General features: G+C 48.0%; 3 protein-coding genes and 1 long non-coding RNA gene across 5 annotated transcripts in view; 2 read left to right on the top strand and 2 right to left on the bottom strand.

The window, feature by feature from the left end:
- The window catches only part of LOC144142573 (medium-chain acyl-CoA ligase ACSF2, mitochondrial-like), a 55,780-nt gene extending 55,086 nt beyond the window's left edge, over window positions 1-694 (bottom strand). The window contains exon 1 of the mRNA XM_077674169.1: window positions 407-694. Within this exon, the coding sequence (XP_077530295.1) occupies window positions 407-429 (23 nt within the window). The 5' untranslated portion in view covers window positions 430-694. The remainder of the gene's footprint in view (window positions 1-406) is intronic.
- A 1,042-nt stretch (window positions 695-1,736) lies between these two features.
- LOC144141540 (uncharacterized) lies at window positions 1,737-6,502 on the top strand. Its single transcript, XM_077673082.1, has 2 exons — window positions 1,737-1,915; window positions 5,053-6,502. The coding sequence occupies exons 1-2, from the start codon at window positions 1,788-1,790 to the stop codon at window positions 5,900-5,902; spliced, it is 978 nt and encodes a 325-aa protein (XP_077529208.1). The 5' UTR covers window positions 1,737-1,787; the 3' UTR covers window positions 5,903-6,502.
- Window positions 6,503-8,723: 2,221 nt separating this feature from the next.
- Window positions 8,724-27,920, top strand: part of LOC144141539 (uncharacterized) — a 37,031-nt gene continuing 17,834 nt past the window's right edge. The window contains exons 1-3 of one of the 2 annotated variants that reach the window (XR_013316635.1): window positions 8,724-8,951; window positions 24,907-25,000; window positions 25,623-25,865. This is a non-coding gene — a long non-coding RNA (uncharacterized LOC144141539). Of the gene's footprint in view, window positions 8,952-24,906; window positions 25,001-25,622; window positions 25,866-27,920 lie in introns of those variants that run through there. The other variant, XR_013316636.1, reaches the window with a different exon arrangement.
- LOC144141650 (uncharacterized) lies at window positions 16,760-18,016 on the bottom strand. The gene has a single exon (XM_077673188.1). It carries the CDS (start codon window positions 18,014-18,016, stop codon window positions 16,760-16,762), a length of 1,257 nt encoding a protein of 418 aa, XP_077529314.1.

Genomic DNA, 27,920 nt, shown 5'->3' with positions numbered 1-27,920 from the left:
TGATTTCTTAAAAACGGGATTTTTTTTGCGAGCGACCCAGGATTGCTGTTACAAAAACAAGCGCACAGTTGAATCGCGGAAGAGCGAGCATTCGTCAATGTTTTTTCGCTTTCATAAGGACGATTTACCGCACTGTTTGTTGCAAAACACGATACCCCAGCGCTACTTGAACAAACAAGAGCCGTGAGCCAAATATTTATTGCATAAAATAAGAAACGCACAAGAAGTGAAACGGAACACGCGTGTTGCGGCTGCCCGAGCGACTGATTTTTCAAAACTTCGATTTGCGTGCGGCACCATTGATGGCTTGGTAAGCTTTAGAATGTAATTCATTCTAGGCACCATTAAAGAACTTCTGCGCAAACTCAAAAGCACATACAAATAACAACAAACCAAGAGTACTTACCCGGCGCACCGTTTCGTCTTCATCGTCGGCAGGCAAACGTACGATTCGGTGGCGAACTTCTAACTGCGCTCCTGGTGCCGTTGCGATTGCGTTTTGGACGTGTAATATGTCTCCGCGAAGCCGGACGGGAACCGGGGCAACGCAGACAAGTCCACACACCATTCATCAGTCATTACGTGCGACAACACAGCACGAGACGTGCAGCGAGTCACCAAGAAGCGATAACACGCGCGCGCAGCACCTTGTAGCCCACGCACAGAACAGGGAGGATTTCCGACCGGCGCTATCCTTAAACATGGCGTCGAAGCGAGGGTTCGGTTCGGCTGCGACAGAGGGCAGCGCAGACCCAGTTAACTTGCAGGAGTATTGACAGTCTACCACCGCCGCTTGCACGTGGTTGCACGAGTAGGCACGAGTAGGCTTGTATGAGTAGACACTGGCCGAACGCTACGCCTTCGCTGGTTAACCAATAGTAAAGAGTGCACGGTTGCATTTCTTCAACAATCCACACGTGCCCCTGACTGTTAAAAAGATTAACGTTATTTTTGGCGTTCTGTTCTTTCGGAACTGACGGCCTAATTTGATATTGTTGCGCAGACTACTACGACTGTTCCCAGGAGCCCACGTGTATAATCTTCCACAACTGCCTTCATTGCGCTCACTACTTATAACAGCGCTCGCGTAAAAAGTATCCTGTTTTATATTCTTTACTCAGGCCAGCCATGCATGACTACGCCAGCACACTGGAGAGCGCGGAAGCGGTAATACAGTCTAGTCCACTTATAACATCGAAGTGCCATGGAAATCCCATCGTTATAACCGATAATTGTTCTAAGCGGGTTGCGGAATAAAAAGACGGAACCGTGCTCAAAACATTTTATTCGCATGCCAACAAGGTCGTACTGCTACTAATTTGAGGAAAAGAAGCCACAGTCGGTCACCTTTGTTTGCCGCGTGTGAAGCTAGCGCGAATCTTTTCCCAAGAGCATCCATAGGTGCTTCACCCAGCTGAGGTAAATGTCCTTGGCGGAAACGAAGTCCCCGAGGGACGGTGGGCCTCCTGGGAAGACGCTACCTGAGTACGCTGCGCAACCGTGTCATTAGAGTCATCACTGTTGCACTTTTGGTGCGCAGTATAACCAGATTCAATCGTTATATCCGATATCGTGGCAGTGGAGCATTGTAACAAGCGGTTTATTTTACCATAGCAAGAATACAAAAGTTAACGGTGCCATAGCTGTTCATCGTTATATCCGATATATTGTTATAAACGGTATCGTTATAAGTGGACTCGACTGTAGTCAGCCCTCGCCGTTACTGCGCAGAAGAGGCGAAGCACCCGGGGTGCCCGGACTGCGCGGCGACCAAGCCGGGGTTGACCATGGAGCACCTCTGGCGTGGGGCCCACATGGCGGGGGACTGCGGCCGCGACGCCAGCTCCCCTCCCGTCTGGTTCGACGCGCACAAGTTCAACAGGGCCAGGGATGTCGTCAGGGAACACATGTTCAGGTAAGGACGGCTGCTGTCATCATTCATGACAAATTGTATGAGCTTGACAGTCCTAAAGGCATAACCCTTTTCAACCAAAGACAAAAAAGAGTATTTGTAGAGGCAAGTGTCTTATGATTGACTGATTCACTGTTCAACAATTAGCCCATTTAAATTTCAGAGTAATTTATGTATTTATTTATTTATTTCTCATTAAAGGCCCCGAGGGTACTGCATGAAAAGTACGCCTGTGCAGCAGTTATAGGCGGGTGGCTTTCATTTTCACGGGGAAGGGGGTGGGGTGGGGAGCTTGGGCCGGACGAGCTTTCCGAATATACATTTTAGTATTAGTAGTGCCTTTTAGTATTACCCGTAAGTCACTGGGGTCGTCGTGTGGGTCTTTCGGGGGAGAAGTGGAAGTTAGTGAGTTACCGAAAGCTGCTCGTTCTAAATTTTTCTAAATTTTGTCTTCGGGGCCCCTTTACGGCGAATTCCGCCTATAACTACACTTCTTTTGAAAGCACGACTGTGTACTGTTATTTGAATATGCAGGGAGTGACGCTATAAGACCATACCAAAGTGTCAATAGACCGATCGACTTTTCAAATGTAGGAATCAGCAATAAGAACACATTGTCGTTCTCCTTTCGTTTGGTTTGTGCTGGCTTGCAGCATCGTATGCCGATACCAAGGCGCACATCCCGACCAGCCGTGAAACCTTTGTAAAAAAGAAATGTGGCCGCGTATCTGCGGACTTCGTTGAAAATGTTGCCAAAAGACTTTTACCACCCCTGCCACTTAAATGCCCCTCTTCTCTACCCCGCCCCCACCCCTCACGCTCTTCCTTTCCCGTCTCCCTCCTCACACTACAAACAGTGTAGAGCTTTGCTCAAGTCAATTCAAATTTCCCGCGTTACACTGCTCACTCTCCAATGATCGGAACCTTTCGTTACTGTTTGACTTCTTGAAATGCCGCCGCGCGGTCTAAGCGTGCGAGCGGTTTTTTTTTTTGTAACTTTGGGTCAAAACATGGTTTTCAACGCGTATTTTTTATTGGCTATCACAAAAATCAAGCATCTCTTTATTTTTAAATAAAAGAAGACTGCCAATACTCATTATGAATCGATGTTTACCTGTGATATGCCTAATATTTCCTTTTTCCTGAACAATTTTGACAAGTAAAAAGTATGTTTTCAGATTTAGTAGATGGAAAAGTTTTGCCTGTATCAACTTCTTGTTCAAGAACTCTTACGTTTCGGCTGGATAAACAGCAACCTGCACCCAATTGCAGCTATCCCATTTGAACTCTTCAAGGCCGTCATTAGTTTAGTTAAAGAAATTCAATGCCGATATCAATATCACGAATGAACGACCTGCCAGGCTTTGTGAAAATCTAGTTACTGCGAGGTCGACCAGGCGAGTAGATCCACCAGATCTTCCATCATTACGTCTGACTTCAGGCAGACTCCCCGAAAACGCCGAGAACATCCACTGGCAAAAAGCGTGGCAGATTCTTCCCACTAAAGACACTTTATTTCGCCGGGTAGTAACAGAGAACTCTTCCTGTCCAGACTGCGGCCAACCGGGTTCCACAGAACATACTTCCTCAAGCTGCACCGTAGCTCGTTGCTTTTGACGCATCATACAACGTGCCGCTCTTAGTTTGGGGGGCTAGCAACGAATCAAGTGAGGGAAAATTGCTCTGGAACTCCACTGGGCAAACTATTCGCAGTGATTGGCGATTATGTACTGCGGCGTAACCCCTGCAGGGCCGATGTACAGAATCGCAGGCAACGGAGGCAGTGGCCTTTGCTTTCATATTTGAGACAAAACCTTGTGACCTTTTTGGAATTTTAAGAGTTTCTGCGACATTGGTCTACCTGGTTTCTAGAGGTGTCGAACAAAAGGGATATTATTCATGCCAGTTTTCCCGACTTTTGTTCTCAGGGATATTTGTTGTTACAAATGGTTATTTTGTTGTTGGAATTGGCTGTTACTGCGCCACAGTATTCGTTGTGGCATTAACGCCACCCTTGTACCGTTCATTGTTGCATTACTGTAGTGATTTGTGTTGTACCCTTGGTGCCGTGGGGTGTAAATCTTTTGGTTGTAACCAACTCTATATTGCTTGTGTGTTAATCTTTTCTTTGTAACCAGCTTTAAATTGTTTGTGTGTTTCTGTAAGTGTCTGTAACTGCTCGCCTTCGGGCTCTATTAGTTTTGTAACAACGGGAGCTACACTTGTTTCATGGCTCCTGGTTGTTACTTTGTATCGTTAATAACAGGATAACTTGATAATAAATTTATCTTTCCGGACAGACAAGTTTTGTCTTGCCTGTCGTAGGACCTTTTCTTCCTTGGAGAGGAGTTCCTCAAAGAGTTGTCATGTGGGTTTATTTCTGTACAGGAAGGGCGAGTTGCCCTAAATTTCAAACCAGTGTGGCATGGCCGATTCAACTTTTTAAAGTTTATTCCAATTATTTTTGTATAGTTATACAATAGCATTCCGCCTGCTGTACACAGTTAACGTGATTGTGGTGACCATTGTAAGTGTTTGTATATAGTTGTAGGCACTGTACATGAATGTTCTGTGTCCTGTGTTTGTAGCGTAAGGTTTTTGTGCAGATTGTCAAATAAACTTTTTATAAAAGACGGAAAGACATACGGACAGATTTTTGGGTTTAGGTAGTCCAAGAAAGACTATCGTTTTAAAGCGAATGCTATGTAAGTGTGATTGATGGCGTCTTGTAAAAAAACTAGTGCATCTCCCCATGGACGGTTGGTCGACTGAAACGTTTTGATTAGATCTCTTCGCACGCGCCGTGTGAGTTAAACTTGGCTTCCATTGTGTGAAAACGGTTACTTGAAAATCGCGAAAAAGGAACGGTTCCAGATGAGACAATACACGCATCGATCATAAAGACGGTCTACAACAGAGTACTTTTACCTCGTTACATCTTTCCTGGATGCGTGGCGCGCAAAAAATTGTTGCGTGGGTTCGTTGTTCGTTTGCTATTTGGGTCTTTGCAGGTTTGACGATCAGTTGACCGCATTTTCAGTGAAGGTTGGAAGCCCCTTTAGATTTCACAATTCTCTCAATTTTCTCAAGTACGGGATGGTGAATTTTCGATATTGCTCACGAACACATCTTCCCTGCAGCTTCTTCTTCGCCCACCTCGTGAGCTTGGCCCTGGTTGTGCCGAAGCCGTCCCTTCTGGAGCCGCTGAAGAGCACGGGGTGGTCTTCGAGCCTCCCCTCTCTGTACCGGCGCTGCCTCAGCACCTTGCGTCACGTCAAGGGTTGGTACGAGGGCGACATCTGGAGCGCGGGGGACGCAGCTGCGGCCAGCATCGGTAAGGTGCGCCACATGCACCTAGTCGTCAGCCACCAGCTGAGCAGCCGACGTTGCCCTGTGACGGGCGCCACCTACCTGTCGCAGCTGGACATGGCTGTGGCGCAGTTCGCCTTCGTCGGCCTCGTCGTGCTTTACCCTCGCCAGCTGGGACTGTTCGTGAGCGAGAGCGACCTGGAGTGCGTGCTCCACTTCTGGAGGTGCGTGGTCTACAAGCTGGGCGTGGCCGACGTGTATAACCTCTGCTCCGGCAGTTACCAGGAAACGTTCCGGGTGTGCCTCGAGGTACAGGAGGAAGTTATCAAGCCGGTACTCGTGAACGTGTCGAGGGAAGGGGTGGCCATGAGCAGGGACATCGTCGGCGCCGTCAGGGTGCTGGTCGTTTTCCTTATCTACGAAGGCATGATGGCCTACTGGGCCAGGCAAATCGGGCTACAGTTCAACACCAAGCTGAGCCTGTACGATTGGTGGAGTTACTGCCTCATATGGCTCACCTTCAACCTGCTGCTGCGCTACCGCGCTTTTAGGACCATGTTCAACTGCCTTCTGGAAGCAGCCATTCGCCGTGGTACAAAGCGGGGACACTACCTGCAGAAGCAGCTGGAGTCGCGGGTGTCAGAAGCTATGGTAATGCAGTTTAGTTACGCCAACAGGTAACAGTGATGTGAAATGCTAAAATCCTGTGAGGAGGTGGTCGTTGTGCAAAGGCTTGTCGGGGAGATTCGGCGTTCACATCGCTTCGACTGGTTTATCACCGAAGGGCGTGAGCATACGCTTAAATCAGCATATGATCTTTCAGCATATGATCAGCAGGTCACATGTGATGTGATATATGATATATGATTCAGGTATTGTCATCCGACTAATCAGCAAATGATTGGCGTGTGAAAGAGGACCGTGAGGTACTGTACCGACACTTAACTTTTCTTCAAGTTTAAAGCTCCTCTTTTGGAGACCCGGCACGTGGTAAAGAGCCGCAAGTGTTCGACTTCTGTCATTCGTGGAACAAAGCCTCCCCCGGCTATGAAAATGCTCAACGCTGGAATTTTAAGTGCGAATGCACTTTATAAGCGACCCCAAACCATCCACCGCCGGCGGCGGCGGCGGCGGCGGCGTCCGCAGTGCTCCTCTATATTTAAAAAAGAAACAGCATCCGGCGCCAGGTTTCGATCCGAGGACTTTGCGGCCGCAGCGCGACGCTCTACCGACCAAGCCACGGACGCGACGGTGATATCAGTGTTAGTGACGCGCCTTATATCTTTAACGCATTCAAACTACGTCGTCAGCGGCGTGCGTTGGCGACTCAGCGGCGTTATAGCGGCTTGATAACTGCGTGGTGTACACGTGATACTACAAACCCAATGGAAGAGATGGAAGAGAAGGCGGCGAGGCGGTGGGCTGCGGGGGCCGAGCGCAAGCGCCGCAAGCGGGCCGACAACCGTGCATTCGCACTTTCACATTCTCCCCCTCGGGGAAATGCGGGGGAATTTTTTTCACACTCGACTAATGATTAGCCATTGGGACTGTGCTTGAACTGATATGTACCACAGTTGTTATGAACTTGCGTTAAGCTCCGCGTCGTAAAACTCCGCCTTTGTTTTTCGACGTGAAAGATCCCCAAGTGTTCAAAACTAATCCGGAGCCCTAACTGCGGCGCGCCTCATTTCCTAGGTGTAGTACCGGTGCCTTAAAATCCCCAATCAGAATCTTTCTTTTACGAGTCAAGCAACACAGTTGGCCTGCAGTCCTGTATCCTTTATCACTTACTGAACCTCATACCCCATGTCTTCTTTTCCGACGCCGCAGGGATCTCGCCGCATAGTGAAACGTCGTCTGGTAAGGGTTTCTCGATGGCCAAAAACAAAGTAATGGGTTCCACCGATGGATGGTAGTGGCAATCGCGGATGTTCTGAATAGCCCAGCCGAAGAGTGTATCGACGGCGGTGAGGCGTGGAGTCAGCCGTGAAATGTTTGCCGAAGTGATTTGCCAACGATGCTCTGTTTCATGTGTGTAGATGGAAGAGACGCGTCCGCGACGAACCGCCCGTTAGCATACTTACATGAGCCCCCGTACATAATCGGCGACTAGTTACGCCGCAAATACTCGGCATTGCGAGGGCGTCAGTGGAGACTAGCTTGCTGTCATGTTGGCTAGCGAGACTGAGACGGGATGGTACGACCTGGCTTTCGCGGAATGGGCCTTGTCAAACATCATTAGTTCCAGTTTCTCGGCACCCTAGTAGTTGGTGGAAATGAAGGAGGAAGGTTTTCGCTACACCGGCAAAGACAGGGGTGTTGGAACCATCAGTGAAAGACGGCCGGGGATCGGCTGCATTGGGCATGGGGCCCTTTCTTCCCTCCTGGATCCGCCATAACGAAAGGAGACATAATGAACAGGAACGACTCTCTGAACAGTGGTGGTCTAAAGCAAAACATTCTTGACGGCCTGCCGAATGATGTACAATAGTACTTCAAAACGTTCGCAGTGAAACATCGCTATACTAAAGAATTATGCAGTTTGCTATAGGAAATGGTCTCTCTAGTGTTTTTTGATACGTGGACGACGACCCCTTTTTGAGTTTGCCCTCTGTAAGAACTGTAACTGAAAGTGCACAAACTGGACAATGGTTACAGAACCCCTTAGCGTGTTTCCATATTTTTCAAGGACTCAATATGACACTTCAATAATCCATGTGGTCCTTTTCCAGCCCCCTTTTATTCCATCTTTTCCAACAGGCCGTCTTCCTGTTTCTCCTTAAAGCCTATCAATCAATCAATCAATCAATCAATCAATCAATCAATCAATCAATCAATCAATCAATCAATCAATCAATCAATCAATCAATCAATCAATCAATCAATCGTTCAATCAATCAATCAATCAATCAATCAATCAATCAATCAATCAATCAATCAGCCAATCGCTCAACTCATCAGCAAAAAATATACATTCGATTGTCACAGATGCGATATCAATGTCATGATTTTCACAGGATATTTATTATGTATGTAAGAGTGTACAGAAGTGGATCCTGAAGCCATACTGCATCGTTTGTTAATTAACTGATCCGAAAAAACCCACGCAGCTTGGCTGGTGGTTGTGGAGACTCATGTGCATTGTCGTCGCCCTGTACGACTAAATTAGTTCTTTCTATTGTATAAAGCTCCTTGTGTGATAGCAAATTTTACTTGCTATTTGTGGGCGATTAGCAAGGGAGGATTTTTCTGAAGCGCATTTCCTAATGGCAGACAATTGCGTCGAAAGCGACCCAACGAGCGTTCCCAACTAAATGAACGCAGGGGCTGATGCACAGATTTTGCCTGAAATGTGCCCAGTTTTCTTTGCGCTAAACAACGGGGAGATGTATGACAAGCGACAGCGGTTCACGAGGTTCGAACGGTTATGACTATTTAAACCGCGTGGTTTTTGAATCCTCAGCGTGGCTCCCTGACGCCGGTACAGAAGGCTCTACTTGGGTCCGTTATCTCGCTGAGCCACCTGATTCCGGCAGTCGCATCGACCGTTAGCAAGCTACCACGACAAGGTGATCCCATAAAGTGCTATGCACTTAAAAATCGCCTCGCTGAAAGAATAAACTGTATTCTCTTGCTGGAACTGCGTGGGTAGTGCTGCAGGCGGTCGGCCAGCCAGTGGCGTCGACGGAATGAAGCGTATACGTCGGCGGTGGCCTTTGCGTCTAATTCGGTGAGAACACGGCTTCTTTGACTTTATTGTGAGCATTGACGGCATTTACTTGGTAGTGGAGGCTTTTGACTTCGCCAGATATAAGTAGTGCGTCTAAGAGTGACACTTTTTTTTAAAGACGATAGTCTTTCTTGGGCTACTTAAAGCCAGAAATTTTGGTCTGTTTGTATGTATGTCTGTCTGTCTGTCTGTATGTCTGCTTGTCCGTCTGTCTGTCTGTGACTCGATTCAGCCACCCGGCCAAAGTAAAACAATGCCTGCGCAATAGTCTTATATAGTTACAGCTAAATCTGCCCGTCTAAGTCCGGTGTAATGTTCATACTTGTCAACATTGTTGAAGAAGAACAAGGCATTACGCAAATATAAGACAACAAATTAATACAGAAGTGACATTTGCAGTGTTCCTTTATCAAAAATCATACATGCTTGACTTTTGCGAAATTAAATACTTCATCAACTGCAGAAAAAAAATCCCTCCGCTGTCGCCTGCTGTCGCCCGCGCAACTATAGCTTCTGGCGCCATTTTAAGAAATCAACCGGCGACAGTTACGAAAGGTTCCACTAGATAGGTTCCACGTTCTGCTTGCAACGCACGTGGAGTAGGAAAACGCGGTGCTATAAACGTTGAAGTAGGGCGCCTCGATTCACGCGTGTCTTCGCAACGTTGGCATCGAGACACCCGGTTTGGAGCAGTGGAACGCGGGAAATTTAAAATGATTTAAGCAAACCTTTGGCGTCTTTACCTTGGGAGGAGCGCGACGCAAGAGGAATAACATGATAGGTGAGCGGGAAAGCGAAGGGAGGCATTGACTTGGCAAAAGTCGATAAAGACTATCGTCTTTTGACGACATTTGCAACGAAAGGAGCAGATACGCGGCCAATTTTTATCTGCACTCATGATGCGTACGTCGGTAGCGAAACCCAGCCAAGTGTTGCTCGCCCAAGAATTAGGTATAACATGCTAAGGATGACTTCGCATCCTCCCCTCACGGCGAAGAAGACGACGACCTCTTGGATTCATATAACGACGAATTATAGCGCCGCAACTATGCAAATAAACGATACCGAAACTTTACAATGTGTCCGGCAATGCTCACTCACAACAGCTTCGCCATTCAAGCCTTGCGCGTGAGTGCAAGCTTCTCTGAATTTTTGTAGCGTAAGCTACGCTACGCTACCTCGGGCAGTCTTCGCGGGGTGACCAGATTTGCCCTTGAGCGCTACAGGTCAAACCACACTCCTTTCCGCAAGCGCCCGGCCCAGAGCAGCGCCCCGATGGCGGGGAAAGATAGGCGGCAGGGGAGAGATATCCGAGGAGGGAAAAAGGCATGTGCCGGACCCGTGCAAGGGACATGGCGGAGGAATGCGGGGAGGCCGCAGCCGAAGCGATAAGCACGCGCCACGAAGGAAGGCCACGAGGCCACGTGCGACGGAGAACCGTGTTCGATAGAGGAAGACGAACATCCAGCTGTGGTGCCTCGTACAGCGGTGAGGCTTAAAGGGACACTGAAGTGATATGTAAACATTGCAGGATTACTTGCGGAAATTGTAGTCCGGAGTCCCCAGGCCATGTTACGACCACTCTGGACGCGTTTACGCGATTTTATTTAGTAGAAAAATTAATTAGAAAACGCTGTCCTCCTCTCTTTACGCTCGCCCATTTTCTGCGGCGTTTTCGTGTGACGTCGCGAGGAGCCGAGCTCGCAATTGGCTGCGCTACTGCACGGCTCCCCGGCCTTCAGACTAGAGTTCACTCTACTTCAGACAGAGTCAGTCGGCCCAACGTTTCGTCCGCCGGCCGCCGACGGGTCGTCGCAATTCGTTCGCTCAGTTGAAACGAAGCCAGGACACGTTTGTGAATGGAACAATGGGCCTTTCTTTACTTGGTTAGTTTGTACACTGTATCTAGCTCCAAGTCAAGGTCGCTTCACACAAGCGCTGCACAAGCGCACATGCGACGCTTCGCTGACTGGTACGCCAGTAGGAAAATATAAGGCCTCTTGAAGGCGGGAGAAGAGTCAGCGAAGTCAATATAGGTACTAAGTAAATAAAATCAACTGATATTTTTACCGTACAGCGTAAAAATAGGGTGCGGGAAGCACTTTTTTGCGCTGGGCGAACAAGCACAGCGGTCAGCAGCACGACTACGCATCCGCGAACGCTTTTCCGTCTACGAAATGCAATTGCTAGACGTGAGCTACTGTGGAAACTCGGGCGACGCTTACTGCACGAGCGAAATACAACAAGTAGTCACCTAAGCTGCTTGAAATGCCAAAACTAAATAAAAGTGTAAACTTGTTGTACAATATATACCTCATATTACCAAGGTCGGCAGAGCCCGTCCCGTGGCCGAGTGGTCTGGGGCGCTAGGTATGTTGCCGCAAGTGCTTTTTTTTTTTGTAAGTAAACTTTTTGTTTTCTGCCAATGTTTTCTATATTGAGTTCACCTTTTTTTGGGCCGCAACGTTCATGGTTCCACGAACTCGTTCACAGAACGCGCGCAGGCTGGCACTGGCGCGCTAGCGAGTTCTCGTTGGCGTGCTGTTGCCATAAACACCGACTCCTTGCGGGCAGTGGGCACAGGCCAGAATGAACAGACCCTTGGCCTGGTGCGAACACGCTTTTTACGGCACAGGCATGAGTGAGGCAAGCTCCAAATATGGGGGAAAAGCGCATGACATTTGGGCGTCTGCGGGTACGCGGAGGGCGTCCATGCACTGCGTAGGCCTCGGCCAGAGTTACTGGGCCTCGGCTAGTGAATGCTACGATTCCAAGCCGTCCTGGGAGGCTTACCTTTGTGCATTTTTACAGCTGACAACATGTCAGAAGCGCGGTACGATGATTACTGAGTTATTGAGAATGCCCATCTAACAACGCCACCAGTTGTGTTTTACAGAACCGAAACCGAAACTTGTTTGGTTGCTCACCTTGGGCGTCGTCCACTCACGGTGCCCGCTCCTCCCAACGTCACAGCTTTAGTTGGTGCGGCCGCCGCAAACCGCGTATGGTAGTTTTAAATGCAGAGCATTTCAGTAACTCACGATGTCACCCGCGTTGGCGTCCGTAGTCCGCACCGCACCCCTCCCTACTATATAAAAAGAAAATACTATCCGGCGCCAGGTTTCGATCCCTCGACCCTGCGGGCGGAACGCAATGTACAGTGTGTTGCGACGGTAATTGGAACACTTTAAAATTTTTTCCTGCGCGAACCGCCACTCTGTCTCGCGCTCAAACTTCACACGAAGGTCGCATTTTGTGGTCTATTTTGTTTGACACCGGGAACAACGAGGTTACTTACCTGTTTATCCTGAAAATAAATGAAAACGATTTTCGCCTATGGGAAAATGGCGGCGATTTGGACGTGCGAGCCCGAAAACCGGGTTTTCTGATCGTCTGCTAGCTCATTTCTAGGTGCATTTTCTGATCGTCTGCTGCACCATTTGGCTCCGTACGTGAATCCCAAACGTGCGTTTCACTCTGCAGGTGGTTCCGTCGTTCCAACATCAACTTGCGCTGGCTCGCACGTCCAAATAAGCCGCCATTTTCCCATAGGCGAAAATCGTTTTTATTTATTTTCAGAATACACAGGTAAGTACCATCGTTGTTCCCAGTGTCAAACAAAATAGAGCACAAATTGCGACCTTCATGGCAAGTTGGAGCGCGAACAGAGCGACGGTGCGCTCAGGAAATTTTTTTAAAGTGTTCCAATTATCATCGCAACACCCTGTACATGATGCTCTAACCACTGCGCCACGAAGGCGACACAGCATGGGACGCTACTAACGCGCCTTATATCGTTGACTCATTCAAATTACTGCTGACGAGCGCTCTCTCGTCAGTAGTTGCCACAAGTGCAACAACATTAACGTAACGCAAACTACTTAACGTCGTGCGCCCCCGGAAATGCTCTGCATTTGATCGTGCCCCTCGCGAGGGGGATGTCTGTACAGGAACTCCTACTTCTAGCGGACTCCTGGCGCCCTCTTTCTTCCATTGTAGAGACTATGAGGCGGTCTTCCAAGGGCGCCAAATTTGAATTCTACAAATTTTTCTTAATAGTAACATACACTGCCACGCGGCCGCCACGAGCGTTGCAACGGTTCAGAAAAAAGTTGTAATAGCCCTGTAATTTTAACATATGACATCCACTGTGACACCATGTTTCACACAGCATTACGATGTCGTATTACAAAGCAAAGGTGTTAAGTAATATCTGAATGCTATCTTGCTTGCTACACGCAGACCGAGAGTTATTTCGTAGAAGAGATCCGTAAAAGGAATGCTGACTTGAAGTACGAATGTAGCAGAGCAAACTGCGTATTATCCATTCTTTAGTTACACGTCATGCGGAGTAACGTGCACGCCACTTTTTCCCCGGCATATTTTGTCTAACTCAGGTTCAGTCTTTATCGCCACAACTGGCCCATCTTCAACTTGCTTGGCGAAAGTCTTTCTGTTTCTTCTTTCGCGCTTTGTAAAATAATTACCGATTTGTCAACCGGATAAACGATGAAAAGTGTGCTAATTTGAGCCAATCTACGCAGTGCAAGCAAAAACGGGAGCTTGACGAGAAACGCCACTGTTTTGTACAGCTTCGCTACCTTCAAGTCTTACGCATTAGTGTGAGCTTCCTTCATTTTAAAGACGATAGTCTTTCTTGGGCTACTTAAACACAGAAATTTTGGTCTGTCTGTAACTCGATTCAGCCACCCGGCCAAAGTAAAATGCTTACTGCGCAATAGTCTTATATACTCACAGCCAAATGTAAACGTATAAGCCCAGTTCATACCATTCATACCGTTCATACCATTCATACCATTCATACTTGTCAACTTTGTTGAACAAGAAAATTAGTACACAAGGGATATTTGCAGTGTTCCTTTATTAAAAAATTCCTGGATGCTTGGTTTTTTGATAGCAAATGATATTCTACATCTACTGTAGAAAACCGCCGCCTGCTGTTCTGTTGCCCGCGCCACCTCCTGGCGGCATATGAGAAATCACGCGGCAACAGCAAAGAAGGGTTCTACTAGCTAGGTTTCACGTTCTGCTTGGAACACTCGTGGAGCACGGCAACGCGGTTCTATAACTCTTGAAGTCGGCCGCCTCGATTCACGCGCGTCTCCGCCGTACTGCAGCGCTGGCATCGAGGAACACTGGCTGTAGCAGTGGAACGCGGTAAATTCAAATCGCCTTGAGTAAACCTTTAGTGTGTTTGCCTTGGGATGAGCGCGACGGTACAGGAACAGTATGAGAGGTGAGCTGGAAAGTAAAGGGGGGCATTTCCTTGGCAAATGTGTACAAAGACTATCGTCTTTTGACGACATTTGCAACGAAAGAAGCAGATACGCGGCCAATTTTTTTTTCAATGGTCACCGAATTCATGCCACACCTCCTACCGTAACACACTGCAGTTAACGCCCTACAATATATCAATGACTTGACATTCTGACTTCCGTCACACCTTGAGAGGAGACTGGTTGGACCTCTGCGAGTGAGTTGGTGGGTTGGCTTCGGCGCCTCCCCCCCCCCCCCCCCCCCCCCCTGCGATCCACGGGTGAACCTTGCAAGTCGGTCTGAGGCTCTGCGGACCATTCATCCCGTGGGACCCAGTCACCCCACGGACCGATCACCCACACGTGCCTGATTGGCAGGCCTTCTGGTTCAAGCCCGTGCGACTGATGAGTTAGCAGAGTGTAACCTGCAGGTGGGACTTTGGGATGCCCGGAGGGAATGTATCACTTCTCCGGGCGGTCCGTTGCCCTGTGTCTCCACCTTCGGGGATGTCTCGCTTGGTTGCCCTCGGGCCGGTGGACGATGTGCAGACTGCCCGTTCTCAATGACGAAACGTGCCTCGGACTGTTGAGGCGGATCACCACTCTCTTGGTGTCGGAGTGTCAGAGTTACTTTTTAATGGAGTTAGTGACGTGTCACGCTCACTTAAGGGATCGATGTAGTTTGCTTTATCAGGTTCAACACCAGAATGTGTTAACGGCACTATGAGCTTTTTATGCCGCCCTGGAATTACGCAGTCCTATGTGGTGATGTCTCGTGTACCGGCGCAATGGGAAGTACACGACGGCAATTCACGTAGTTTCGAGGATATTTATCGAACACAAACTGCGCGTGAATGAACAAAGCGTGTATAACTATAAAAAATTGTGGAAGTATTATAGACGAAACTTTGCGACAAGCTATAATACAAACCTTTTTGACATCATTGTAGTAGCAACTAAGGGACCTTCTCTACTTGGCTGCACAAATAGTTGGAGTGTCTGAATAGACATTGAAGAGTTAATACATGAGCTTCCTTTAACAACGGCGCCAGAACTCTCACAAGCTTAGCAAAAACAATGAGAACTAGTCGTCTGCACAATGGTTCAGTGGACTTTTTATTTGCATGAACGGTACCTAGAAGTAGGAGGCTTCAGAACAAAATTTGCCAATTGCGATTAAGTCATGTGCAGCCCGAGGTATTTGTATGACGTGACTGAGCTGATCCGAAGAGTTGGCGTAATGGTGTACTGAGATGTGTCAGGTTTGCTAAAAAATGTCGTTGATTTACATTTAGTTTAGTGGGCATGTGGTACATATATGCCACAAAAGTCTATGGAACGTTCTATTTCAGCGATCCTGAAAAGGTAAATGTTGAAATAGCAACACTTGTCAATCTTTTGGCTAAATCATACCAGAATCCCATGCGTAAGTCTTTGCCATGCACTCGCCCGTTTTCATACCCTTGACGGAGTGCATTTAGAACAGCGTAGCCACAAAGTGTAGCCCGCGTAACGTTTTGCGTTGTAAACAGTTGCAATTGAAGGATTCGCCACAATTCGCAGGGTCAGCTTTAGGTGCTGAGTTAATTAACGCTGCTTTGTCTCGAGCATGTCCTTATTCAATAGTACCTGGCATTTGTAGTTGACACTGAGCGCGATACGGACGGCCGGCAACTTAATTGTTTATTACAATAACAAATTCTTCTTTGTACACACGTAATGTTTGTGCAGACGTTAAAATCTAATTAATTTCCTATTTATGTGTTCCATAAAATTGCGCTCTTCTGTCGTTGTGCCCTTTTGTCGTTGTGCTCTTTTGACGTCGTGCTCTTTTGTCGGTGCTCTTCTGTCGCGTTCTTTTAAATCGTGTGGTGTTTTGATGACGCCTCAGGGTAACAAAGTGCACGAAATGGGGTGGTGTACAGAAAAAGGCCATGAAGACAAAGCCCAACTTTGTTCAGTTTGAAAGAAGTGGCCGTTTGTAACTTACTCTGCCTCATTCCGCAACCATGAAAGACGTTTCTAAGCAAGAAAACGCAAAAAACATATTGAAAAACTTTCACAATTCACGCCACAGTGACGTGACATAGGCAGGACTGACGGAATACGGGCCAGCACTAAAGCCGTTATCAGTGCGATAAGTGCAAGTTAGCATTCTAGTGATACTATAAACCTCAGCCAGATGACCCTTCTGGAAATAACGTTAATGTTTCGTGGTGATGGCATTGACCGCCGAAACAAGATCCCGTTTTTTCACAGAGAAATCGGCGGAAAGTGGCAAGGGATCGCCACTACTGCATCTGTTTTCTTTGATGTCTAGACAATTTCTCCAAAGTCTATGATAAAATGTGTATCATTGTAATCCCGCCAAAGCAGATTTTTCAACGAACCAAACTTGTACTTTGTCTTTATTTTCCCGCAATTCTATGGGCCTTACTGATTGAATATTTATTTAATGGCACGCAATGTACACAGATATGCATAAAATTCTCGATTTATAGAACTACAACCACATGATCAAGTTAACACAGTTTAGGAGGCTTTGCCTAACTGTATGCTCAATAGAAGGCCGTGAAGACGGTCCTTGTACTTCTTTATGAACGTGCTCGGCGTTAGAGCGACATGGGTACTCTCAGGGTACTTGTAATTCATACTGCCGATCCTTCCCGCCGGTCCCGCCGTCCGATCACAGCAGCGTACATAGCGGTGCGTTCTCAGCACGGATGCGACAAACTGAAGCTCCTTAGCAGCACCGCGGTGCCGTACCATTGATGGATCTCCCGCCGCGCACACTGCCGACGAGCGTGCGATGAATGCTGTCCGGGTCTGATCGCCGAGATCCCCCAAGTGCCTCCTCAGAAGCATTGAACGGAAAGGCAGCCCTCGGCGAGCCAGGTGGGCTTCGTCCAGGCCGTACTCGTAGCAAAAGCGGCGGCTTTCTGCGAGTAGGGTGCTCACATTGTTTTTACCTAGTTTCCTCTCTACGTGCTCAACGAGGGCCGTCAGGCTGCCGTTGTAGTCGCCGACAATCATGAGCTCTTCGAAGTCGAGGTGGATGAAGTACTCTGTCTTGAGGCTGGATCGGAAGGCGCAGTCTGCAAACGCGGCAGCCTCTCCCCAGCCCTGGGGGTCCACCGAGCCATTCCACGGCGGAGGAAGCTTGAATGGGACGAGAGTGACGTCCCACTGGGCTGCCTGCATCCGGCCCACGAGGGAGAGGAGTGGTCGGCTCATGTTCAAGTCGTAGAGGAAGACCGAGCCGCAGCCGATGATGTGGTGATGAGTCACAACCTCAATCAGCTCCCACAGTCTGGGTCCCTGACCGTACGCCGGCTTTACGCACAGGGAGCAGCATTTGGCAGGTGCTGCTGAAGGTGGCGACTCTATTGGAAGCCAGACGATAGGCTCGCTGCCCTTCGACGCGAGGCTTACCGACGTGAACACTCTATCATCGTTCTTCCGCAAGGGGCAGACTAGGATAACCGCCCGGAACTCGAACGCCGACTGTTCCGGTAGAGGACGTACCTGGGTTCGCTTCGCGAGTGTTCGGCCGTCGGCAGTTTTTATTCGGCACGATAGCCTGGGCACTTCAAACGCGTTGGGCTGCATCGCTGTCCTCCGTACCAGACCGACGACGTGGACTCCTCGGACGGTCGTGGTTGCCAAGTATGCGGAAAACACGCGCACGTCCTCAGTGACGGCGTGCCAGGACGTGCTTTTCGTCCAGTAACCAGCGTCTTCGCTGGTATTCTTTAAAGCGTGCGTCAGGTTCCGTTCCCACTCGTCCATGTAGTCTTTCAGTCGCAGCTCGTTCTCGCTCGGGCACCCATTCCCTGTGGTGAGCAAAGTGTGGGTGATGTGGAGTTAGAGGTCTGAAGGAAGCGCTTTCAGACTGAGCACGTGTAAAGTGTAAACGGCAGTCCAGGAGTCTCGATTTTAAATCATGCAAATGCTAGGCTTTTCAAGTTTCACACTGAGCTCATATTGCCTACGTTGGGCTGTTGAGGCTGTTGAGACGGACAAAGAAAGGACGCAGCATGAGTGGTTTAGTATGGGCCGTGCGGCCTTTTGCGGTCCTGTACGCCTGGCTTCACCCGCCCTGAGTGCCCATAAAAGTATTAATACTTTTACGTCATTAATTTGTCCGTCCCTCTTTATATCGCGTAAGCAGCGCAGCGTACCCCAGCGCATGCTCAACGTGTACCAACTAGTCCAAAGAAGTGCTTAAATTGGAGAACGTTTTGCATAAATTTGGGGATGTAAAACCTGAGTTCAGATTGTTGCGTTCCTAAACTTTGCACTCTACTTGCCTCCTCAATTTAAAATCTCCAAAAGGGATAAGTATTCTGTATTAAAAATTTTCAGCCAAGCACGTCTTGAAAGATTTGGGAGACTATTCTATACTCTAAGTTCGGGTAAAGGACACCACCGGTTGATACGACCGTTTATCCGTCTAAACTGGGGTAGTTTCACAAGCAGAGCCTACATGAGGATGGCACAAAATCTTAGGGTGTGTATTGTGTTTTCCTTAAAGCTAACAGCGTGAGTTTTCATTTCATGCTTGGGCCCGTCTTTGCTAATGCGAGGATTATGTGATTCAGACTGTCGTGTGAGTACATTTGAGAGGTGCTCAAGGCTGTCAACTTGCATTCTTAAAAATCATAAGCACACGAACCTTCGGGAAGAAGTCTGGTCGACCATAATAAGATAAACACACTGGCTAATAACGCCCTCGCTGCTGCCTTCCCTACGGCCTACTAGGGCGTTTTCCGCACAATCTCGACACAAAAACGAAACGTTTTTTCAGGAGTGCTGGCGAATGTCCCGCCTTACGAGTTCTGTGACTACCTGGGACAGTATCCTTCTCTGTTTTACGTCAGCCAGCCCCTGACACTTCAAAAAACTGTCGTCTAACTATTCGCGGGTAGGAAAATAAAATAACTATTAACAGCGCGACTGTTGACCTTACATGGTGGGCGTCTCCGGCCGCAATCGAAACACACCTTTCGCAACTTCCGCCAGTGTTTTTTGTTATTTTGCACTGCCAATTTTTTTGCAAACCTGTGTGACTGTCGATGACTGAAATTCGCCAGCACATCATGTGTATTCCCAGAAATTGTGAGGATGGGTTCTAGTAAGATTATCATCACAGTTATCATCATCATTTATAAGTCTACTGCAGTACGAATGCCTCTTCGTATTGATCTTCAACCACTCTTGGCCTTTTTTTGCGATGGCCGAGTTCATAACTGGACCCCAATTTTCTAAATTCTTGCCTCCATCGAGGTATCGGCCTTCCCCTACTTCTACTTACGTTTCTCAGTAGCCAAGGGCGTCGTATTGCGAATTAGAGCTTCTCATGGTGACCGAAAAAGCCCCTGCAAGCTTTCCGTATAGCGAGTAGCAGGTTCACGCGAAAACTGCGGTCGGCGCTAGTTCCGAAACACCTGGACGTTCGCCGGCAAGACTGAGTCGAAGAGTAAGCGTACACGTACCTAGGGGGTTTCGAAACAGGATGGGGGAGGACGCAGGAATGAGTGGTGCTTTGCCGTTCCTCCAAGACATACGCAGCAGGAGAACGATGCACATGAAGGCTGCCACACCGCGGAGAACGCGAGCTTTACCTGCACACCGATGAGGGTTGGTTTACTTGGAGACACGTCTTCAGCACAGAATGCGCTATGTCACTTAATTCACTAAAATACGCACAGTCATGAGCAAAACAATTTGCAGTGGCTTAGCTCGGCTATGCCGGGATATAGGTAGTGTGAGCTAAAATTGAGCAATCCAATCCAATCAGGTCCAGTCCAGTCCAATCTAGTCCAGTCCGGACCAGTCCAGTCACTGATCCTCACGCATGCGCAGCACAGCTCTCCAGGAGCCACGCGAAACGGCTATCAATCGGCTCCGGCGCAGCGTTAGACTTGTCTACTGCGCAACGGAGGGTCACAGCTGGGCACGCGCCTGCGCCAGTGCGTCTACCGCGGCTATGACGTCACTCCTCTGGAATGCGCAGACCGGCGAATGTACAGACCCAATTCTCTGCACACCCGTACTCCAATTGGATTGGATTTCCAATCCAATCCAATCCAATCCAATCCAATCAAACCCAATCTAATGTAATCTAATCTAATCCAAATCCAATCCAATCCATTCCAATTCAATGCTGCTTGCGCTTGCGCAGCACGGCCATTCAGGGTCCACGCGAAGCTGCCCAACCTCGGCCAGTGTAGCTTACGCTACAAAATTCTTACATTGCAAGATTTCCCTAATCGGGTATATCTCTCTTCACCCAGAGCAACGATGCGTGTTTGAGTGGCTTTTCAGACTGAACTGCACACGTACACGAAACACGAGCGTTAGCTGGCGGGTAGCCAAGCGGGTAAATGTGTACCGAAATACCGGTTTTAGTAGTTAATAAACTTCTTTGTAAGGATTTACGTACAGATTTAAATCAAACGGCAGCACCAGGATATGAATCAAAGTGCACAAAATGTGGGATTCCTCTCCTAGAAAGTAGAATTATCCCCTAACGCCGAGTACCAGATTCAATACCGCCGACAGTATTTTGTAAACATCCTGCAATCAGGCTGACCTTTTGCCTACGCGAATCTCCTTGCTCAAAGGGACTCTGCAACATTTCCAATAAACGCTTTCACTCTTTCTGTCGCGTCTGGAAGTAATGCGGAAGCTATAGTTATTGCCAGCACGGAGCGGCACTGCGTGATTTGTCCGCCACAGCAGATACGCCTTTCGTGTCTGCTTTGCTTTCGTGGTTTCATCTTCATTGGGCAATCGAATGCGTTCATTGCTGCTTATGAAGGAAAATCGGCCAAAAGCCGCCACACCGCTGGAATGACGTAACTCTGGGGGTCTAAGGGCGCTGAGACCGGGAAAGACAGCAAAACGTTTTGAGCAAGTTTTTAAGTTATCTGATTGGTATAGAGCACTACATTTTGGCTGAGGGTCTTTGTGACCTATTCGAAGTACTGGATGTGTGGATTGGCTACGTTCTGCAAGCATTTAAGACTTTGAAAAAAAAAGTTGAACAAACTGTTACAGGGCCCCTTTAAAGGAGCACTGACCCGAAATTTAAGAAGCTGAGATAACTATGCAAAAAGCTTACTTTGTACATGAAGATATCTCACAGGAAGTGTCAACCGTCAATAGTCGCAATGCTCATTAAATTATGCTTCTGACAGGTGGGTGTTTTTTATTCAACATAACATTTTTTTACGAAGGCTCCTTTATGAAGGCTCCTAACGAAATCTTCTTCGGAAATAAACGCCGTTAAAAGAGGGAAAACATTCACGGGCGACCTAAAAACGAATGCTTCCGCATGTTTATTTCTGTGGAAGCTGCTTTTCTGGTGTTTCCAATTTTGAGTGCAGGTGAGGTCTAGGCGGGAGTTCTTATGCGCCATTTTTTTTTAATTTTTATTGCTTCTTGCGAAATCGATGACTGTCACGAATAAGCCAGTCATATTTTTATTTTTTTGCAGTCGTTAGTAAGTGGTGTGCGCGTAATTGTTGAGACTCGGCTGTTAAAGGTAGAACTGAAGGATCAACCGGATGCTGCCTTCTCATCTCGTCGCTGTCGATTGAAGTGCTGTGAAATATGGTTATCTACAATTATTTAGCATTTGAAAGCCAATTAACTGCTTTATATACCTGCGGACAGCCTCCCGCATAGTTACTCTCAAGTTAAGCCAAAGCGGAACCCGTGTGGCTAGTCACACTGGAGCCAAACTGGCACGCGTACGTATACGTTGGCCATGAAGTGATCATATGGCATACTATTTAAAAGGTTGGGTTGGTCTTATTTAGGCTTCGAAACTCATTACAGGGCTTTGGGGCACTTAGAAAGCTTGTTCTTGGCTACAAGCCTAACTAAGAGAGCCAACAAGGACGTCGAAATGCGCAGGCGTGGGCATCAAGTTGTTAGAAATGTCTTCGCAAAAGGCAAGCTCCTCATTGAGAACTACATGAAAACGTTTCGCAGGTTGTTTCGAAGACGTTTTTAGTTGCAAGTGTAGTGTAATCACGTGATGGATTATCGGGGGAAGTAACACTGGCCTTATTTTCTGCCTTGTGAGCATTGCGAGCATCAAACAAAGCGCAGACATCCATAGGTGTGGCTTAATTGTTAGCGCTGTCATGGCCTCCTTAGTGGGTCCTAGCATACAGTTTTACAAGGTGCGCTAGAAACTGGATGGATGAAAGCGTTTCGAACACCTTGGCAGCCGTGACCGCAACCACGATGGTCGACAGGCCCGCGTTTTTCTGGAAGAGGTACATTGCAGGTGCGAGGAGGGTACCACTTGTCGGCTTACCTGTTTGTCCTGTCGTGATCCTCCATTCAAGCTACGACTGCTATGGAAATGTAACGGGCTTCTCGAAAGATTTAACACAAGACAGATGGATAGATAAGAACGAAAGAATATATGGATAGATAAGAACAGAAGAACCGATGGATAGATAAGAACCTGCTCCTTATCTCTTCTCCACCTCGACCTCCGCCATCGCAATTCCTGACTGGCTGCGCATCAAACCGTGACTGGCGTTTTTGTAGGCTAAGGGTAGTGAAGCAGGTCGCCGGCTTGACGAATATAGTGACCAGAGTAAGACAAGGGACTCAAGAGCGGCCCCACGAGAGACGGATATTGTCACAGGCTCTTGTACCTTGGCAAAGGAAAGGACTTTAATGAAGGAGCGATAATTATCCAGCGGGTGTTCAGTTACGGCCAATCTCTCCTCCAGGGGTATACGCGCCACTGCCAAACTGGTACACAGCCTTGGAAAAGGGGACGACGACGCTGAGAGCCTTGCGGACGCGCGCGCTGTTCCTGGGACCTTGGAGCTGCCTTAGCTAACGGCTTGTATTTGCCCGTTAATACATTTGATTACGAAGAGCGCCTTTCCCGTCACGTCACAATATTAATACCGTCGCATTTTAATTGAATATGTTCACTGTGGAGCAGAAGTTGCTGCGTGGTTAATAAAAGTCACGGGTATGATCAGATAAGGTGAGTTACCGAAACTTCTAGTATTAAACGTACGACAAGTGTTGCCAGTTAATCGCGCTGTTGGCTCAGCGTTAGTTGATTGCATCTTTAAATCAGCTTCCTAGGAACCACCCACATCGGTGTAAACTAGACAACATTGATGTGAAAGCCCGTGGCACATTAGAAATTTGTGGCTCGCCTCGAAGTTGCATTTGAGTCAACCCATTCAGTTGAAATAACAAACTATACTGCACTGGGGACACTACTATGAGACTGCACACTTATAGCCTGCATGTGTCAGCTTCCTCCTTTTTGACAGGTACACAAGGCATCGTTCTAGAACCTATTCTGACTACCTGAAGACTCGTGTCGTCCTTGTACCATATCCATATTTATCGTACGCAGCTTATCTATGCAAATACCAGCAAGTTGCTGACCGTTGCTGGTTAAGGTACTGGTTACTTTAGATATGGAAATGCGTATGTATGAAACGTGCTTACACAGCCGACGAAGGTGCTCTGTAAATGGCGGTAGACATAAACCATACACATGGATAATAAATGAGTCAAGTGATAAGGTCGGTAGCAACAAATTCAGTGTCAAGTAAGAGTATAGCGTTTTGAAGCCACATTTCTGCGCTCTAGGCTCTTTGGTTCCCAGATGTGGAAGCTCGCTAACCTACATTTGTTGGGATGAAGAGCGAAGTTACAAATATTTTGGAACGATTACCGCCGATATACGAGCCTTAACGAGTCATAGGGGCAGTCATGAGAGCATGCGGACAGGCCGATACCTCGAAAGAGCGCTGAAGCTTTGAGATCTGCCTGTAATGAAGGCACCGTAGGCGGCAATTATACTTCGAGAAAATAGAATTGAGGTCATTACTTACTCCTATTGTGTGGACTGAGAGCCATCGAGAGCAGAACACGGCCCCTGAACATTTCCGAAGATTACGGTGATGATAATGGTGAGGGGTGCTCGAGAGTCATCGTCCACACAGACATGGAGATTGACCATCTCTGATCCTGTATGTGACCAAAACAGCTGCCGAATCAACTCCAAGCAGATTAGAGAGTCCAGAAAACAAAAACAACAACACGAGTAAAATATAATTAAAGATACATTAGGGGATCTTTAATAATGAGGGAGCGTCGAGGTTATACGTTGATAAACGGTGACTTACGGCACGCGCAAAAACATGCTCTAACCCCCAAAAATCCACCTAGAGGTCGCCTTTCTACTAACAACCCCGTTTGTCGAACATTGCCTCTCGTTTCTAACACTTTCCAATGGTAACAGCAGGGACGCCTAGTTCGGCCACTCATCCACGGTGTGGGGCACGCCGGGCCAGCGGACATGCCGCAAGATCCCTTGAAAATTGTTACTTTCTTTGTTCTTTGTGCATATACGTGTGTATACATTTGTATGCGTCGAACTTAGGTAAACATAAGCGTGTGTGGTTCTGACTGTATGTATGTATATTTATATGGGCCGATGAGATCAAGAATCGCAGTTAGCACAGAACCTGAATAACTGGAGATTAATGGGAGAGGCCTTTGCCCTGCAGTGGACCTAAATAGGCGGTGATGATGATGATGATGATGATGATGATGATGATGATGATGATGATGATATTTATATATGCTTGTATGCACGCGGTATTTTGTTCTTTCAGTTGCCAAATAGCTACTTTGTGTACGGGCCGCCAGACACCCTTCAAGGATTCCCTGACTGCTTTTTTTCCCGGAAGACCCCGACACCGAGGTTTTGTAAGTAACCAACTGGACTTGACTCGACTTGACTTTAACCGGCACGGCCAAGCGGACATTTTTCATGCCGGGCAGCAGCTGGCAGGGCTTGCAGCTGAGCAGGGCAGAAAATTGAAATAGGAGACGCTCTTTGTGTAAGAATACTTCTTTTGTCGTCGTAAGTTTTTGAAATAACCCAAAAGAAGCGATTCGTTGGTTCGTTCGTTAAACTGTTTATTCACTTCTCGTTGGAAGCCAATTCGAGCAGTCGCCGGAGCGATGCTCGTCCGTGGGCCCCTCCTATTCGTTCTCGTTGCTTTCTCCCGCTTTGGCGGTCACCAGGAGCCGGGCCCCTCCTCTGCTTAACAGAATTCTCCGAGCGGCCCCCTCCCTCCAGTCGTGGTGCCCCGTTACGGCCAGAGGCACCTCTTAATGGCTTTTCCTTTTTTGCGCCCGGCCGCTCTGTCGTCCCTCTGTTCTCTCTCTCCACGACTGGGCGGAAGGTCCGCGCACATTTCTAACACCTTGACTTACGTCGCCTTCATATAGTGTAACCGCCTTCTCCACTCTCGAGGGCAGCTATCTGCACGCTTTCTCGTTACTTTTTGTAATCTTGTGCTTAAATTCGCTCGATCTGTTTCAGGAGGACGAGGATCGAGGCATAAATTTTGCCGACACGCCATATCTACTGCTCGAGCAATAATATGCTGCAAAGTCGCCGCTGAACGCTCCGCGCGAGCTAATGTTTTTACAGTTGTAGTCAACAGAAAAGAACGCCGGCCACCCACATCTCTCAACCCTTTGTTCCACCACCTGTTGCGAATTGTAGATGTAGCTCCTGGAACATAACCCACCAGTATCATCATCATTGTACGTTGGTCGGTCATCGCCATTAAAGAGGTTCGACCGGGGTGTCTGACGGCTCGGTTCCCTGGCGGCTCAACCGCGTTATGCCTAGCAGTTACCCAGGCTTGGCCTGCCCACAATAACGCGCCGATTTTGGACACCTGCCCCTGCTGTGTTTTTACTGCATCAGGAGTTGGCGTTGAACACCCCTTGTGAACTCGCCGAGGTTGCCGAGGTCTTAGAAACGCCCGAACGAAACACCTCTGCGGCCCCAGGGACCCCCAGATCTTCAAAATTGGATATGGGGTTGCAGAACCGGTCTCGTCTTGTATTTTTGCATGAAACGGGTGCAATGTTGTGCCTTTGAAAACTCTTTTTTCCCGTGCCGCAGACCAATCTCTCGCGAAACAACTATCAGCAGTGCAATTTCTAACTGTTTTATTGTTTTTATTTTAACTGTATATTTTTAACCAACTTTAAATATATTTCTAACCTATTTATATTTCTAACATTTTCCCGGGTAGTACCGGCGAAAGAACAGTTACAACTGTTTCCTCTAACCATATACTCACTCCGTAGATGACCATGCATTGACAGCTAGCAGACAGTGATTGTGAAGCGTTTAGAACTTTACCGTAAACTGGGGCGGTATTCTCGTAACTGTCCCTTTTGAAAACGTCCCTTTTGCGTCCTTTTCATCGTGACGTACTTCCGGTTAAGCAGTAAGCGGTGGCAGTAGGTTTGCCGCGCTTGCATTGCGTCACTTCCGGTTGTTTGCTTTTAGCCAATCAGGGCTCGCCAAAAGGGACACTTTTGAAAGGGACGCAAAAGGGACAAAACTCGAGAATACCGCCCCTGATTATAACAAATAAATACAACTTGGCGTAATGGTAGAGTCGTCCTGGCGGGTAATTTCTATATAAATTGTTTTAGGATACCTTCCATAACACAAACTTTTGAGCCGCTTTCTGTAATCGTACTCCCTTCGTAGAAGGTCATCCTTCACTGCGCAACAGGCGATGTGGGAAAGCCAACTTACACCAACCAAGCTTTCACAGATTTTCCTAAAGTCGGCTTCACGTCTAAACACAGTGGAACTCCCAAGGCGACACTTTTCCCCAGGGGCAACGTAAGCCGTCGTTCATCAAAACACGAGTGCCCTAGGAGATGCATTATTTTACAGGAATTTTTCAATACTGGGTACCGGTTTAGTGCGCGGTGGAGAGAGAGAAAGGGAGGGAGAGAGGGAGAGGGAGGGAGGTAGGGAGAGAGGGAGGGAGAGAGACAGATAGATAGATAGATAGATAGATAGATAGATAGATAGATAGATAGATAGATAGATAGATAGATAGATAGAGAGAGAGAGAGAGAGAGAGAGAGAGAGAGAGAGAGAGAGAGAGAGAAGGAAGGAAGGAAGGGAGGGAAGTCTTGCCTAGAAGTAGAGAGCTTGGGCTCGCTTTGCTGCGTTAGTCAGCCAGGAGATCTTGGTCCCTGGCAGCTTCTTCTGCCATCTAAACAAGGCGTAGCTGCGTTAGGGGAGCGGAGCTGCGCAGCAGGGTTTCCCGGTTCACTAGGTGTTTGATATCTATGGTCTGTAGAGGGGTCTTGCTCCGTGGTTTTCTTTGGCATTTCCACATAATTTGCGTGAGACCTGCGCGGTGGCAGCAGTGTTTGCACCTATCCGAGAAGATTTCCGGATGGAAGTGACTATAGGACAGCGGGTTCGTGTAGGTATTTGTTTGAAGTTGCCTCCATGCCTTGGCCTGCGCAGCGTTGAGTGTACGGTGGGCGGCTGGGAATTCGCACCTGCTGTGTTTGTAGTAATTTGGTACCTCTTTGTACGAGTTGAGGCTGTCGAACTTCTCTGAGTGCTCTGTTGCGACTGCAGGGGGGAGGGGGGGGTAATTGCTGCTCGGGTGGCGATCTCGCAAGCAGCTGTGTGGGCGTGTTCGATGCCCTGTAACCCTTCGTGTGCAGGAGTCCAGATAAGTTTCGTTGTGCGGCAATTTTGTGCTCGCAGCTGTTAAAGCATCGTTGCGGCGACTTGAGATATCCGTCCTTTGCTGTAACCTACGTATGGCTGCCTTGGAATCGC

Source organism: Haemaphysalis longicornis, unplaced genomic scaffold (genome assembly GCF_048455015.1).
Source record: "Haemaphysalis longicornis isolate Haplotype H1 unplaced genomic scaffold, Haemaphysalis longicornis Haplotype H1 scaffold_6, whole genome shotgun sequence".
NCBI classification, from domain to species: domain Eukaryota; kingdom Metazoa; phylum Arthropoda; class Arachnida; order Ixodida; family Ixodidae; genus Haemaphysalis; species Haemaphysalis longicornis.
The sequence above is the reverse complement of the archived record's forward strand: the minus strand, read 5'-3'. Positions and strand labels throughout refer to the sequence as shown.